Genomic DNA, 12243 nt, shown 5'->3' with positions numbered 1-12243 from the left:
CCAGATATTTTGCATTACAACTCCCATAATCCCTGGCTATACTGCCCGGGGGGGTTATGGGGGCTATAGTCCAAAACATCCTGAGCGCGTCAGGTTACCTATTCCTGGTTTAACCCCTACCCTGCCTGCTGCTTCCCTCCTTCCCACAGCTGTTTTTCTAGATCTTTGTTCACAAGATACACAGTTGTAAAACGACATGGGAAGGGGAGGGAATTTTAAGAGAAAAGCAATGAGTGGGGGAAGGGTTAAGCCCCCCACCCGTTCTCCATTGCAAAGCCGTCCTCTCCCAAAGACATTTTGTGGCAGAGGAACAGCTAACATTCCACACAGCTCCATTGCAAGATGTACTAATATTTCCAGACTGCACTGCATTTCCATGAGTGATGCCTCCACGCCATTAAGGGCATCTCATGAGTAAAACTACTTGCCCTGCAACTACTTTAATAACCCTAGCTTTGTCCTCTAATGACATGCACCTCTCTGCTACTGAACTTAGGGTGGCCTTCCTTGAACAAAAGAATTTCAAAGTTTGGTTCCCACCTGAAATTGCTGAATTGCAATGCATTCAGTTCTATTCAGTTGGATCTGAATAGAGACAATGGTTTGCTGTCCCATGACAGATGTCAATGAACTCCGGGTCTCTCCCCCTACCCTGGAGTCTTTTAGAACATTAGCTGGGACAACCCTCTCCTCTCCCCATTTCCAGATGAAAAAAGGAAATACCAGCTGAAAGAGCTCTTGCTGGAAAGGGAAAATTCTCCCCCCCTCCCCAATTTCCTTCTTCTCATAAAGGGGACACTTAACAAACAGAATCTAACCCCTTCCCTTCGCAACCTAAATATCCCATGGAAAAACATGAAGAGTATTTTCATAATTCATGGAGAGGGTTCTCTTGATGATCACCGAGCTGTACCTCCAACCTCACTTAGTTTGTGAGGAAGGGAGAGCACAGCAGCATGACCCAAGGAAGGAAAATGCGAGTCACATGCCAGTAGCCTCAGCATTTTGAGTCTCTCTCATTTACCAGTGCAACATCCCTGATTATGATGGGTGGGACAACACTGAATGGAGGGCCAATATATTGCAGACGTCTGGGCTGTGGGAGGTGGCGGAGAATGTATGCTCTGCCAATGTCCCCTTTCCTCCTAGCTTACAGTTCTCATGTTCACTGCTTTTTGCATAAAGACATTTTGAGGGTTTCAAGAAGAGAATTATACCTGCTTGATTTCTTTTACAAACAAGAAGAGAACCAGGGATATGAACTGTAAACATTCCAAAATTGCTTTGCAATTGGAGACAAGAGGAGAGGCAGGAGCTGTCTCTGCAGAACCCTCAGGCAGGGTCTCTCAGATAGGCTGTAGCAGCTCAACCTCCACTCTTGAGAGACAGGCAGAGAACTAAAGGGGAACACAGACCGTTCTTGGCTTCTCAGCTCACCAAATCCTGCTAGCTTGGAAGCTGCAGTTCAAGCTCCGGCCATCTGCAGCGGTGGCACTACAGAGCAGCAACAAATGCAAATCCCCCAGCATTATATGAATCCCACTGCATTTCACAAATGCTCATGTCCTTAAAAGGAAGATAGAAGATGGTGTTACATGGCCTATTTTTTTAATTATTATTATTTGGGTTGCTTCTTCCATCTTCTCTACAAAGAGACTCAGAACACACAAAATGATGGGATAAGAAGAAGGAATCGTCATAGCCTCCCCTTTCATCAAAGATGCAACAAAGGGATGTTCGTTACTGAATTATGCAAGCAAAGAGCTGCAAACTACCACAATAACCAGTAACAGAAGATCACCATCTATGGATGTAATAAAGACAAATAAGACTGTTCAGAAGAGGAGGCAAGGAGGGTCAACTGTGACAATTGAAGGAAACCACAAAGGGGCCCTATAGCTCATTTAAACAGGCACTAGTGTTGAAATCTACCGGCCCCCGGTAGGTCTGGAACCTGTAGACTCTTTCAGCAGCCTTGGAGCAGAAAACCAGACGGCTGCAGATCAGATGAGCGAGCGAGTAATCTAAGACATAAGAACTATGAAGTGGGGTAAGTGGTAGAGAAAACTTTGAAAGAAGGGCAACAGCGTGAAAGAAATCTCTACAATGGGATGGGTTGAGGAACAGATAAGATGAATGTTGGAAGAGAGACAATACAGACTAAAGACAGCAGTGATGAGCTCCACCCCTCTGCCCTCTTCCACACACAAAACAGGCAAATCCAAAAAGAATGCTACTACTATTAATTTTCTACATGGCCAACTATTGCATTGCAACATCTACTTGGAAACGTGTGATTGATCCATGTGATCCTGAATGAGATGAGGGGCAAATTTTACATAAGAAATTAAGGGCACAATCCTACGCATATTTAGACAGGAAAAAAAGTCCTGCCCAGCATGCTGGGAGTTCATAGGACATTTTTTCTGTCTAAACACGCACACGATTGCATCCTTAAGCTGTTTTAATAGCCATTTCCTTTTCATGAGCAACATTGAGAACTGTAGTTCCTTAAGAAGGCAGCTTGCAATTTCTCAGAGAATTTTTAATGCCCTCACCACAATTCCCAATGGACAGCTCAACTGGCAGAAAAAGCGATACGGCAATAAAATCAATATGCCAATAGGTTTGAAGTATAGATAGGCCCAAGGTGTCCATGGAATGGTCCTGATTAATTCTGTCCCATATTGTGGTAACACCTGAGAGTCCCTTGTTCTGTTGTATTTGTAAATCAGTAACGCACATATTTTAGTAGCCAACTATGGTAGCCAACTACAAAATATGGTAGTTTGGCAGAGAAAAGACGTTTTGTTTAGAGACACAGGGAGAAATGCACTTTGAAGGGAGGGGGCGGCACAAACCATTCTGGAACACTTACTTACCAGCTAAGTGGTTGGCAATCCTGGCCATGGGTTTAGGAGGCAGGGCAGGGGGCTGTTTGAGGAGGGAGAGCTGTTTCCCTGGGGTGTCCTCATGGTCTCCAGAGAAAGCAGCAGTTTTTTTAGGGGGAAGTAGCAAGACTGGTTTAGATGAAGGGTCTTGAGATAGGTGGACTCCAGATCCACTGGACGTGGGGCTCTCTTCAGACACTGGAGGACACAACCACAGCATAGACGCAACAACGTTACAAGCAAAGCGGTAGCAGATAGACAAGAAAAGCAGCAGAGCAGTGAGGATTTTAAAACATAGCCAACAGCAGAGCTTACTCAGACATCAATATATATATATGAAGAAAAGCGAGAGAAAGAAGAAGGGGAAAAGAGAGAAACTCTCCACAAAGAGACTGAAAACAAACTCTGGTGGTGTTATATGACAGACATCAGAACCACTGGCATCAAAGCTGTACATATTGACTCATTTTGAACACAATTTCGAGAATCTAAGGACAAATTTATAGGCTACTTTTGCACAGCTTATTCTACTGAAGACAGTTGGATTGCAACAGCACAACTGAATCACCCACAAATGGTCAATATCATTCCTCAGATTGATATGAATCTCTCTTCGGACCCATTGTTGTTCAGAAACATGGATGAGTCAGCAGTTTTGACAGGATCCCTTTAAGGCAGTTGTTTTCAAAGTTTTTGCACTGAGGGAACCTTTCCCACATATACTTGTCTGCCAAGGAACCTTGTAAGTGGCAGAGGATTCTGGGGGATATTCTCAGGCAAATTCATCAAGCCTCATAGGCCTGACTCTAGAACACACCAAAATCTCCCCTCCCCCACTGTACTCCATGGCTACATGTCATTGCCTCAAGGAAAGACCAGCAGAAGTGGGTAAGTTTTCTTTTAGGAAAGTGTATCTGCCATTGCCGTTCATTTCACACTGAACTCCCTCTCAAAGAATCTGGATAAAGTGGCTAGTTTTTTGTAAAAAAAAAAGAAAGAAAGAAAGAAAAAGAAAAAGAAAGAAAGAAAAAAGATGCTGGTGCTTCACCAAATTTTCAGATCTTTCAATAGTGACCCATTGTTAGCTTAATTGTTCTATTAAATCATTTTTAGATATAACATTTTATCCTGACAGTCAAAGGCGTGTGTATTTGGTTATACCTTATCTGCAGTTGGACCATTTATTTCTCTTCTCTGTCTGCACAATCAAATGTGGCTATTTCTGCTCAGATCAACATAAAAACCACGAGACTCTAATTGCCTCAGCCAAAGCAGTGACATAAGAAGACCTGCTTATGTCTTAACCCCCTGCATTTTACATAGCATTGACATTCTGTGTCAAGTTATTATGTAGATTACTTTAATCAGAAAAAACCTCAGTCAGTGAATCTGAAAACAAGTGCCACCTATTTGCATTTTGTTTCATAATCAAATGAATTTCCCTTTTAATTATATTGGGCTGGTTTCACTTACTGTATATTACATTGGGCTGGTTCACACACTACAATAAGCCGCCATGGGTTAATTCACCTGCGGGGCTCCGAGATGTGTGCTGACCACCATTATGAAAATTCAAGGTACAGCAGGGGTAGCCCGCGGCTTGTTGTCTCATGAAAACTCTGGTCCTGTGGGTTACTTGAAGGTTAAACAACCCTCGGATAACCCTAGAACAACCCCAAGGACATGGGTTGTTCCTGGGTGAATTAAACCATGGTAACTTAACATGACATGGGAACCAGGCCATCCACTTGCTTATATATATAGGACAAGATTTGACCATTTGTCGTAGATGACAATGGCTCAGTTTACACATCGGAACAATCCATAGATTGTTTAAACCATGGGTTGCTGTGGCTATGCAGGAGTGAGCACATTGCCTCTCATGCCCTGGCAGTTTTCCCTTGCATCCGGTTTCTCAAACCACTCAGGAATGTCCCATTCCTTGGTTGTTTGAGGCAACATCCAAACTCGAAACTCCGTGTTGTTGAGGGATAAACAACACAGAGTTTGAACCCATAGTTTGTTGTTGAGTTAAAACTCTGGGTTGTTTGTACCTCAACAACACAGAGTTCTAGGTTCAGACATTGCCTCAAATGACCCAGATGGTTTTGAGAAACCAGATGCAAAGCAGGAGTGGCAAGGAGGTGAAAAGCTGTGCATGGCCCTGACAATTCATTGGTTAAACAAGCCATGAATTGTCATTATATAAGAACCAGATCAATGGCTAATGCCATAGGCCATATAGAATAATAGTTACATAAAAATAATTTTGCAGTAATTCATCCAGGAACTGTACTAGTATAATACCAATGGAAAGATGATACTAATGCAAGTATATAAGAAAAGCCTACTGGATCAGCCCAAAGGTCCACCTAGCTTAGTTGCCTCTGGGAACCCCACAGGCACGATCCAAAGGCAACAGCCCTTTCCTGCTATTGCCCCCACAATGGCTGACAGTCAATGGTATAATGCCATCATAAATAATTGTTATTGATAGAACTCCCTTTCATGAATTTGTCTAATTCCCTTTTAAAGCTAAGGGAGCTAGCAGCCATCACTACATCTGGAAGCAGGGAATTCTACAAATCAATTATGTGTCACAAGAAGAAGTACTTGCTTTTGTTGGTCTGTCCTGTATTTACTGCCATTCAATGTCATTGGATGACCCCATGTTATCTGTTATTAGCAAAAGAAAGAAGCACTTCTCTCTATCCACTTTTTCTCTCCACAACAAGCGCCATTGACTAAGCCTTCACATCAGCCTTCCAGAACCTGGTGTCCTCCAGACAAGTTGGGCTTCAATCGCCTTCATTCTTAGATAACATGGCCATGCTGGCTGGGAATGATGGGAGTTGCAGTCCAACACATCTGGAGGGCGCTAGGTTGAGAAAGGCTGTCCTACAATATTCCCCATTATAGTCACCTCTCTTCTGAACTAAAAAAGCTCCAACTATTTTAGTCTTTCCTTGTAGGGAAGGTATTCCAATCCCCCAATCATTTTGTTTGTTCTTTTCTGGCCTTTTCCAACTCTACAGCATCCTTGTTAAGATGGGGAGTCCGTATCCCAAACATGGCTGCAACCCTAGATTTGTGGAATGGCATTATAGTATTAACAGTTTTATTTTCAATTCCATTTCTAATAGCCCTAGCATGGAATTTCTCCCTTTTCACAGCTGCTGCTCCCTGACTTGATGTTTTCATTGAGCTCCCCACAAGGACCTCAAATTTTATTGGCACAAATCAAAGCTTGCAACATTCAAGAAGTTATTTTTAAAAAAATTTAGTCAAACATATAATTAAATGCAATCATTAAAAACAAAAGTAATGAATAGTGTTTTGAGCAAGTTAGTTTAACAGAATAAAGAGTAGCATGACATACTGTACATGCCAAACCATTATTATCACAAAACTTTAACAAACGTTGGCTCTCCATGCTTTATCCTTATTGAAGATTTGGACCATGCATTAATTTGCCTAAGCAATTTATTAATGTAGAACTGACTCCTAGATTGTATGGTATTTGGATCTCATAGGCTAGTTCTGAACATTTCCTAGAACATCACTCTGGGTATGTTAGAGTAAAGTACTAAAGAATCACTATCGCATGATGCAGTGTGTAGCTTACTATGGAACAAAAGGCTACCTGTTCCATCCATGATCTCTGGAGTTGGGAGTACTTCATATGGACAGGAATCCCCAGATGCAGAACATGGCTCCAATTCAGAGAGGGTTGGGAGCGAAGCCTGGCTGGAACTCAAAGCCTGCCCATTCTCCAGTGATCCTTCTTCGTTTTGTATGGGAAGTTCCCCATCTGGAAGAAAGCCCAATAATAATGTCAGATAAACAAGTTAAATCACAATATTTTAAAATAAAAACTCTTTCATAAGGGGGTTGCCTGGAAAACATGACTCCCCCACAAGTTCTCTGGTAGTTCACTCACCTTAATTGCAATCACACACCTTAGAGCCCCAATCCAGAACATTTACAGAGTTGTCTAGCCACACTCTGGCAGTCCCAAACATCTTCAGTTCAGAAGGACAGATATAACTAATATCAGGGCTGTGGTGTTTTCTTCATACAATAACACAATGAAATGGATCTGTAACAGAAGGGTATTTTGTGGCCCAAAATGTGATTGGCCCAGAGCTGCCCAGAGAGGTGGTGGAAGGGAACTGGGGCAATTTGTCCCAGGGTCTTGCAAAATAAGCCCCTCTAACTCAGTTCATGTGGATATACTATTGGTCCCTGCCCCAGCCCTAGCACATTGGGCGCCACATACAAAATCCATTCCTGGGGTACATCTACACAAAGGGTTTGCCCCGGGGTGGATTCGTAGTAGCAGCAGGTCATACATGATGCAGCCGCCATTGCGAAGCCATCCGGGGCCAAACCCTGGAAACTCTGCTCCAAAAAAATCAGGCACTTACCCTGACTTTTTTTTGGCAGTGGAGGCTTGTCACAGCCCATGGCGCTACCTGACTGGTCGTCATGGGCTGGACAGGGAAGGGGGCGGACCCGTTCCTCCCTCCCCATCCTAAATAATAAAAAATGGGGGGGGGAGGAACAGGGCCCGTTCCCCCCTTTTAAAAATCAGCTGCGCAGATACAGATAATAAAAAGGGGGGAGGAACAGGCAGCCAGAGGGAGGTCAGAGGGAGGAGAGGTGATTCGGGTGCCCGTCGTCCCTCTCCTCGTCCTCCTCTGGCTGCCTCGTTCCTGCCCCATAATAATGGCACGATTATTTCAAAGGACTGCAATGAAAGGGAGCCTCTGCCAGCAGCATGATCCTATTCGTGTGTACTCAAAAATAAGCCCCATCCATCAAGATCATTCGTAATAGGCAGTAAGCCTCATTGGACACAATGTGAATTACTTCCGAGTAAACGTGCATGTTACTTGACTCCTTCTGACACTTTCCTATGTATTTGTCCCATCCATGAAAGATTCTACCAGCCCGCAAAAGGGAACCAGCCGTCTCTACACAACCATGAAAATGGGTCTGTTGTAATCCGCTGCGGGGAAAGTTCGCACTTGCGTTCCTTCCCATCTGCAAACATGGGATCCAGGCGCCTCGTGGCACCAAAGAAGCACCATCAAGATGGGGGCCTGATTTCCTCAAGCTCTCTTCATGTCAGTAGTATAATTTAGGATCATAGGCGGAGTCATTTTGTCGTTGCTGTTATTAAACTATTGGGAGTCAGAAATCCTTGCCGGTCTATTGCAAATCACCTAGAGATCTACCAGTAGATCCAGATCCACCCATCTTTTGCCCAAAGTTATTGTAGGTGGCACAGGCATGCCCCACCCCCCCAATCTCACATCTGCCCCAAGTTCCATAAACCCTCTGGGCAACCCTGGGTTAGCAGAATTGGACAACTGAGTGCAAGGCGGCAATTCTGTGCAGACTTACTTGGGAGCAAAATAAATTACATCCATCTAACGTATTGAAAGCAGCAGGACTGCGATCAGGCACAAGGCTTTACAATGGGACTTCTAAACAAAAGTCTGCCCATGATATCCTTAAAAGCTTTCATTTGATTGAACCAATTTTTGTAGCAAGATTTATCTTCCCACTAGTAAAATATTGTTTAAGGCATAGATATTACTGGCAAAGAGCACAGAAGGCAGGTGACAACTGAATACACCAAACAAAAATGAACTTCATCAAAAGGAGAATATGACAAAAAATAATGCATACATTTCAATAACCCTTGGAAACCAATATTTTTTATTGTTTGTGAACCGCAAATATTTCTGAAGCTGCCTGAATACAAGGTAATCAAAGTTATGTTTTTGCCCTTTAAGGATCCTTGAGAAGGTAGAATCTCCTGCATCTTTCCGCCCTAGAATTATTCAGAATATAAGCTCTTAGTTTTTCTGGTTATTAGTGAAGGATTTGGAGAGGATTATAAAGATGGAATGGGATAGTAAGATTATAATCAACAGAAACCTGTGCTGTAGGTTTTCTGGTTCTCATAGGAATAAAAAGGGAAGGTCATATATATGAGAACCATAGGATTTAGCTTGTTGTTAACCTTGCAATGGAATTTTAACATAATACACCCTATTCTTTATACTATAACTGGCTTAATTTTTAAGTATTTTGTGACCTTTGAGTTGGCCTAATAGAAGTTATTACCCTAATATAGATTTGTGACTTAACACTGTTATTCTTAATTTACACTGAAGGTTTTTTTTTAGAGTTAAACTAAAAAACATCCATTATGGCTATGCAGAGGTGCAATTAGCAATTTACTTCCTTAATAGGGGAGTTTAGCAATAGCCCTTGGTTGAATACATGAATAGTAGGTAAATGGTGAGGCTTTCCGAATCAGGGAAAGAATGATGCAGTGATGGTATCTCTTAGTGTATAGCTGCTGTGGGTAGACTTCAGGCTTGCCGGATCTACATTTTACATTTTTTTATTAGAACCCCAATATCCACCAACTGGAGTTTGGCGCAAAAGACATATATTTAGAACCTAGGAACGTGTTGTGAAAGCTCACTGTCCTCCCACACAAAAATCTATTCCTGGTTACCTCATAGAATCATAGAATAGCAGAGTTGAAAGGGCCTACAAGACCATCGAGTCCAACCCCCTGTTCAATGCAGGAATCCACCCTAAAGCATTCCTGACAGATGGTTGTCCAGCTGCCTCTTGAATGCCTCTAGTGTGGGAAAGCCCACAACCTCCCTAGGTAACTGGTTCCATTGTCGTACTGCTCTAACAGTCAGGAAGTTTTTTCCTGATGTCCAGCTGGAATCTGGCTTCCTTTAACTCGAGCCCGTTATTCCGTGTCCTGCACTCTGGGAGGATCGAGGATCGAGAAGAGGATCGAGAAGAGGATTGTCACACAGAGGCCCTCCTCTGTGTGACAACCTTTTAAGTATTTGAAAAGTGCTATCATGTCTCCCCTCAATCTTCTCTTCTCCAGGCTAAACATGCCCAGTTCTTTCAGTCTCTCTTCATAGGGCTTTGTTTCCAGACCCCTGATCATCCTGGTTGCTCTCCTCTGAACACATTCCAGCTTGTCTGCTTTCTTCATTTCAGCTTTCTTCATTTCAGCAATATCATTTAGGGTGTGTTGTTGTTGTTGTTGTTGTTGTTATTTGTATGTGATTTTATTGCTGCTATTGTTAATTTGCTGCTATACTGCAAATCACCTGGAGATCTACCTCTTGCCCATCTTAGGTGTATAGAACTGTCCCTTCCTGGACAGTTCTAGACACCTAAAGCCAGCTGTAGAAATTTTGTATGTACAAACACAGTTCTGCAGCCATTTATTTATTTTAAATATTATTATCCCACAGCAGCAATTATAGAAACACATGTAAAACTAATACATATGTCACACCTGTGCAACTAAATAATATTAACAAAAACTTTCCCCAAATTGCTGGAGAGCTTGCCAGGTCAAAGGTACTTTAATACATATGCGGTGGATCTGTGAACACCTGAAAGTATTTCGGACGGCCATTTCCAATTATATTTCTCAAATAACAAACTGCTCATGGCATCCCATTATTAGTTCTTTTCTCTGTTTTTAATGACGCACAAAAACACTGTGTAAACAGAATGCTGGACTAGATGGACCCTCAGTTTGATCCAGCATAGCACTTCTTATCTGTTACATAAATACCTAGTTTTACTATTTCTAGCAGTGGCAAGAATGGTTATAGCATGATACTGAAAACAAAAATAGGATACACTGTGAATGGATGGTTTCTAAAAATCTGGGAGGTGGCTCTTGCTGAAAAACTAACACAAGTTGATCAAGCAGGATTTGTTCTTAGAAACGTGGTTCCCCATCATTTCATACATTTATGCAGAGTTTACAGACACATTCACTGAGTGCGCAGTCCAATTTTGGAAGGGTATAATAACTAGCAAAATTAATAATTGAAAAGTGATTATTCTGTGGCTGTAACATGTATACAACAAGTGTATGTTCAGGGACAATGATCCAAAAATATAAATAGAACTTGTGATGAATAATGTAAAACAGGTTGCATGTGTTGATCTTTTGTTGTTATATAATTGTTTCCTTGTATATCTTAAATAAAATACTTGTTTCTAAAAACAACAACATTTATAAACACACAACACAAAATTGTTCAACTGGGAATCTCATTGCCATGAGAAAAAATATCAACTCAATTGTTAAAGGCACTTTCAGTTATAATTTTATCTATCTCTTACTTAAATGGCATTAAATTGATGGGGACTGATTGTTCATTGAAAAGCCCAATTTAACAATGCCTTGAGTAGCCCAAGAGCAGCAGAGTATATGGGACAAAGAATGGCTAATTTTGGCTGATAATGAACCTTTCTCTTTTTAAGCTTTTTTTTTTTAATACAAAGCTTTTTATTGTTACTAAAGGAATTGCTATTTTAATCTTAAACATTGACTAAAATTGCTTTTTTAAAATCTTAAATGTTACTTTTGTCAATGCATTCATAGAGACTGAGAGAGGAAAGCAATATTATTATAAAAGCTGAAAAATGGTCATAAATATTTATGACATTATGACCACCGGAATTCAATAAGTAGATCCAGGTATTTAAAGTGCCTTTCTTTGCCACTTTCCCCTAATTCTAAAAAAGAGAGAGTTAATCTTGACACCTGGGCAACATGAGAGCGAGCTCTTGCCTTGAGCTTCTTACCAGAAAACTGGTCTTTGATGGGCCCCTTCCAACACTGGTGGGTCATGTCCTGGCAGTGGTGACAGCAAGTGGCAGCATGTGCATGTCCCAGGAAATGCATGGGGAGCTGCCGATCACAGTGCCCCACCAAGGAATGGCACAATCAGTGGCTGCACACCTGCTTCCCAGGACAGGATTATTTCACATGCCTATAGACCCCCGCTGGGCAAGAAAGGCAGGCGTTTCTGCGGCTCTTGCCTGGCGACTCTGTAGGCACATGAAATAGTCAACGGAGCCCAACGCACGACACAATAATCAATGGTTGTGCAGAGAATCAACTTGATTTGTGTTGGTTATTTCAGGGAAATAACCAACTGTGGCATGGAAAAGGTTTGACAGACAACACAATAGTCAACAGTTGACTATTTAAGCAACTGTTGACCTATTAATCAACCATTGACTATTGTGTCGTCTGAACCCAGTCTCAGCCTAACCTACCCCACAAGGTTGTTGTGAGGATAAAACAGAGAGGATGAGGATCATGGAAGCCACCTTGGATTCCTTGTAAGAGGAAGAAATGCAAATGTGATAATTCCAGGCAAGCTCATCCAGAGATACGTGCTGAGGGAAATGCAAAATTGTAGCAACTTTATGATATGAGATGAAAAGAATGAGATGAATATAGAAAGTATGGGGAAGGAGCTATAGC

The 12243-nt window shown here is 41.9% G+C and overlaps 1 protein-coding gene across 5 annotated transcripts in view; it reads right to left on the bottom strand.

Moving 5' to 3' along the window:
* Positions 1–12243, bottom strand: part of PHACTR1 (phosphatase and actin regulator 1) — a 288343-nt gene that overhangs the window by 41859 nt on the left and 234241 nt on the right. For 4 of the 5 annotated variants that reach the window (XM_063130398.1, XM_063130401.1, XM_063130400.1 and 1 more), the window contains 2 exons: positions 6535–6702; positions 2883–3089 (listed from right to left, as the gene is read on the bottom strand). In XM_063130398.1, the coding sequence (XP_062986468.1) occupies positions 2883–3089; positions 6535–6702 (375 nt within the window). The remainder of the gene's footprint in view (positions 1–2882; positions 3090–6534; positions 6703–12243) is intronic. The other variant, XM_063130399.1, reaches the window with a different exon arrangement.

The sequence above is a fragment of the Elgaria multicarinata genome, chromosome 7, assembly GCF_023053635.1.
Source record: "Elgaria multicarinata webbii isolate HBS135686 ecotype San Diego chromosome 7, rElgMul1.1.pri, whole genome shotgun sequence".
NCBI lineage: Eukaryota > Metazoa > Chordata > Lepidosauria > Squamata > Anguidae > Elgaria > Elgaria multicarinata.
Note: the sequence above shows the minus strand (reverse complement) of the source record. Positions and strands in the feature narration are given on the sequence as shown.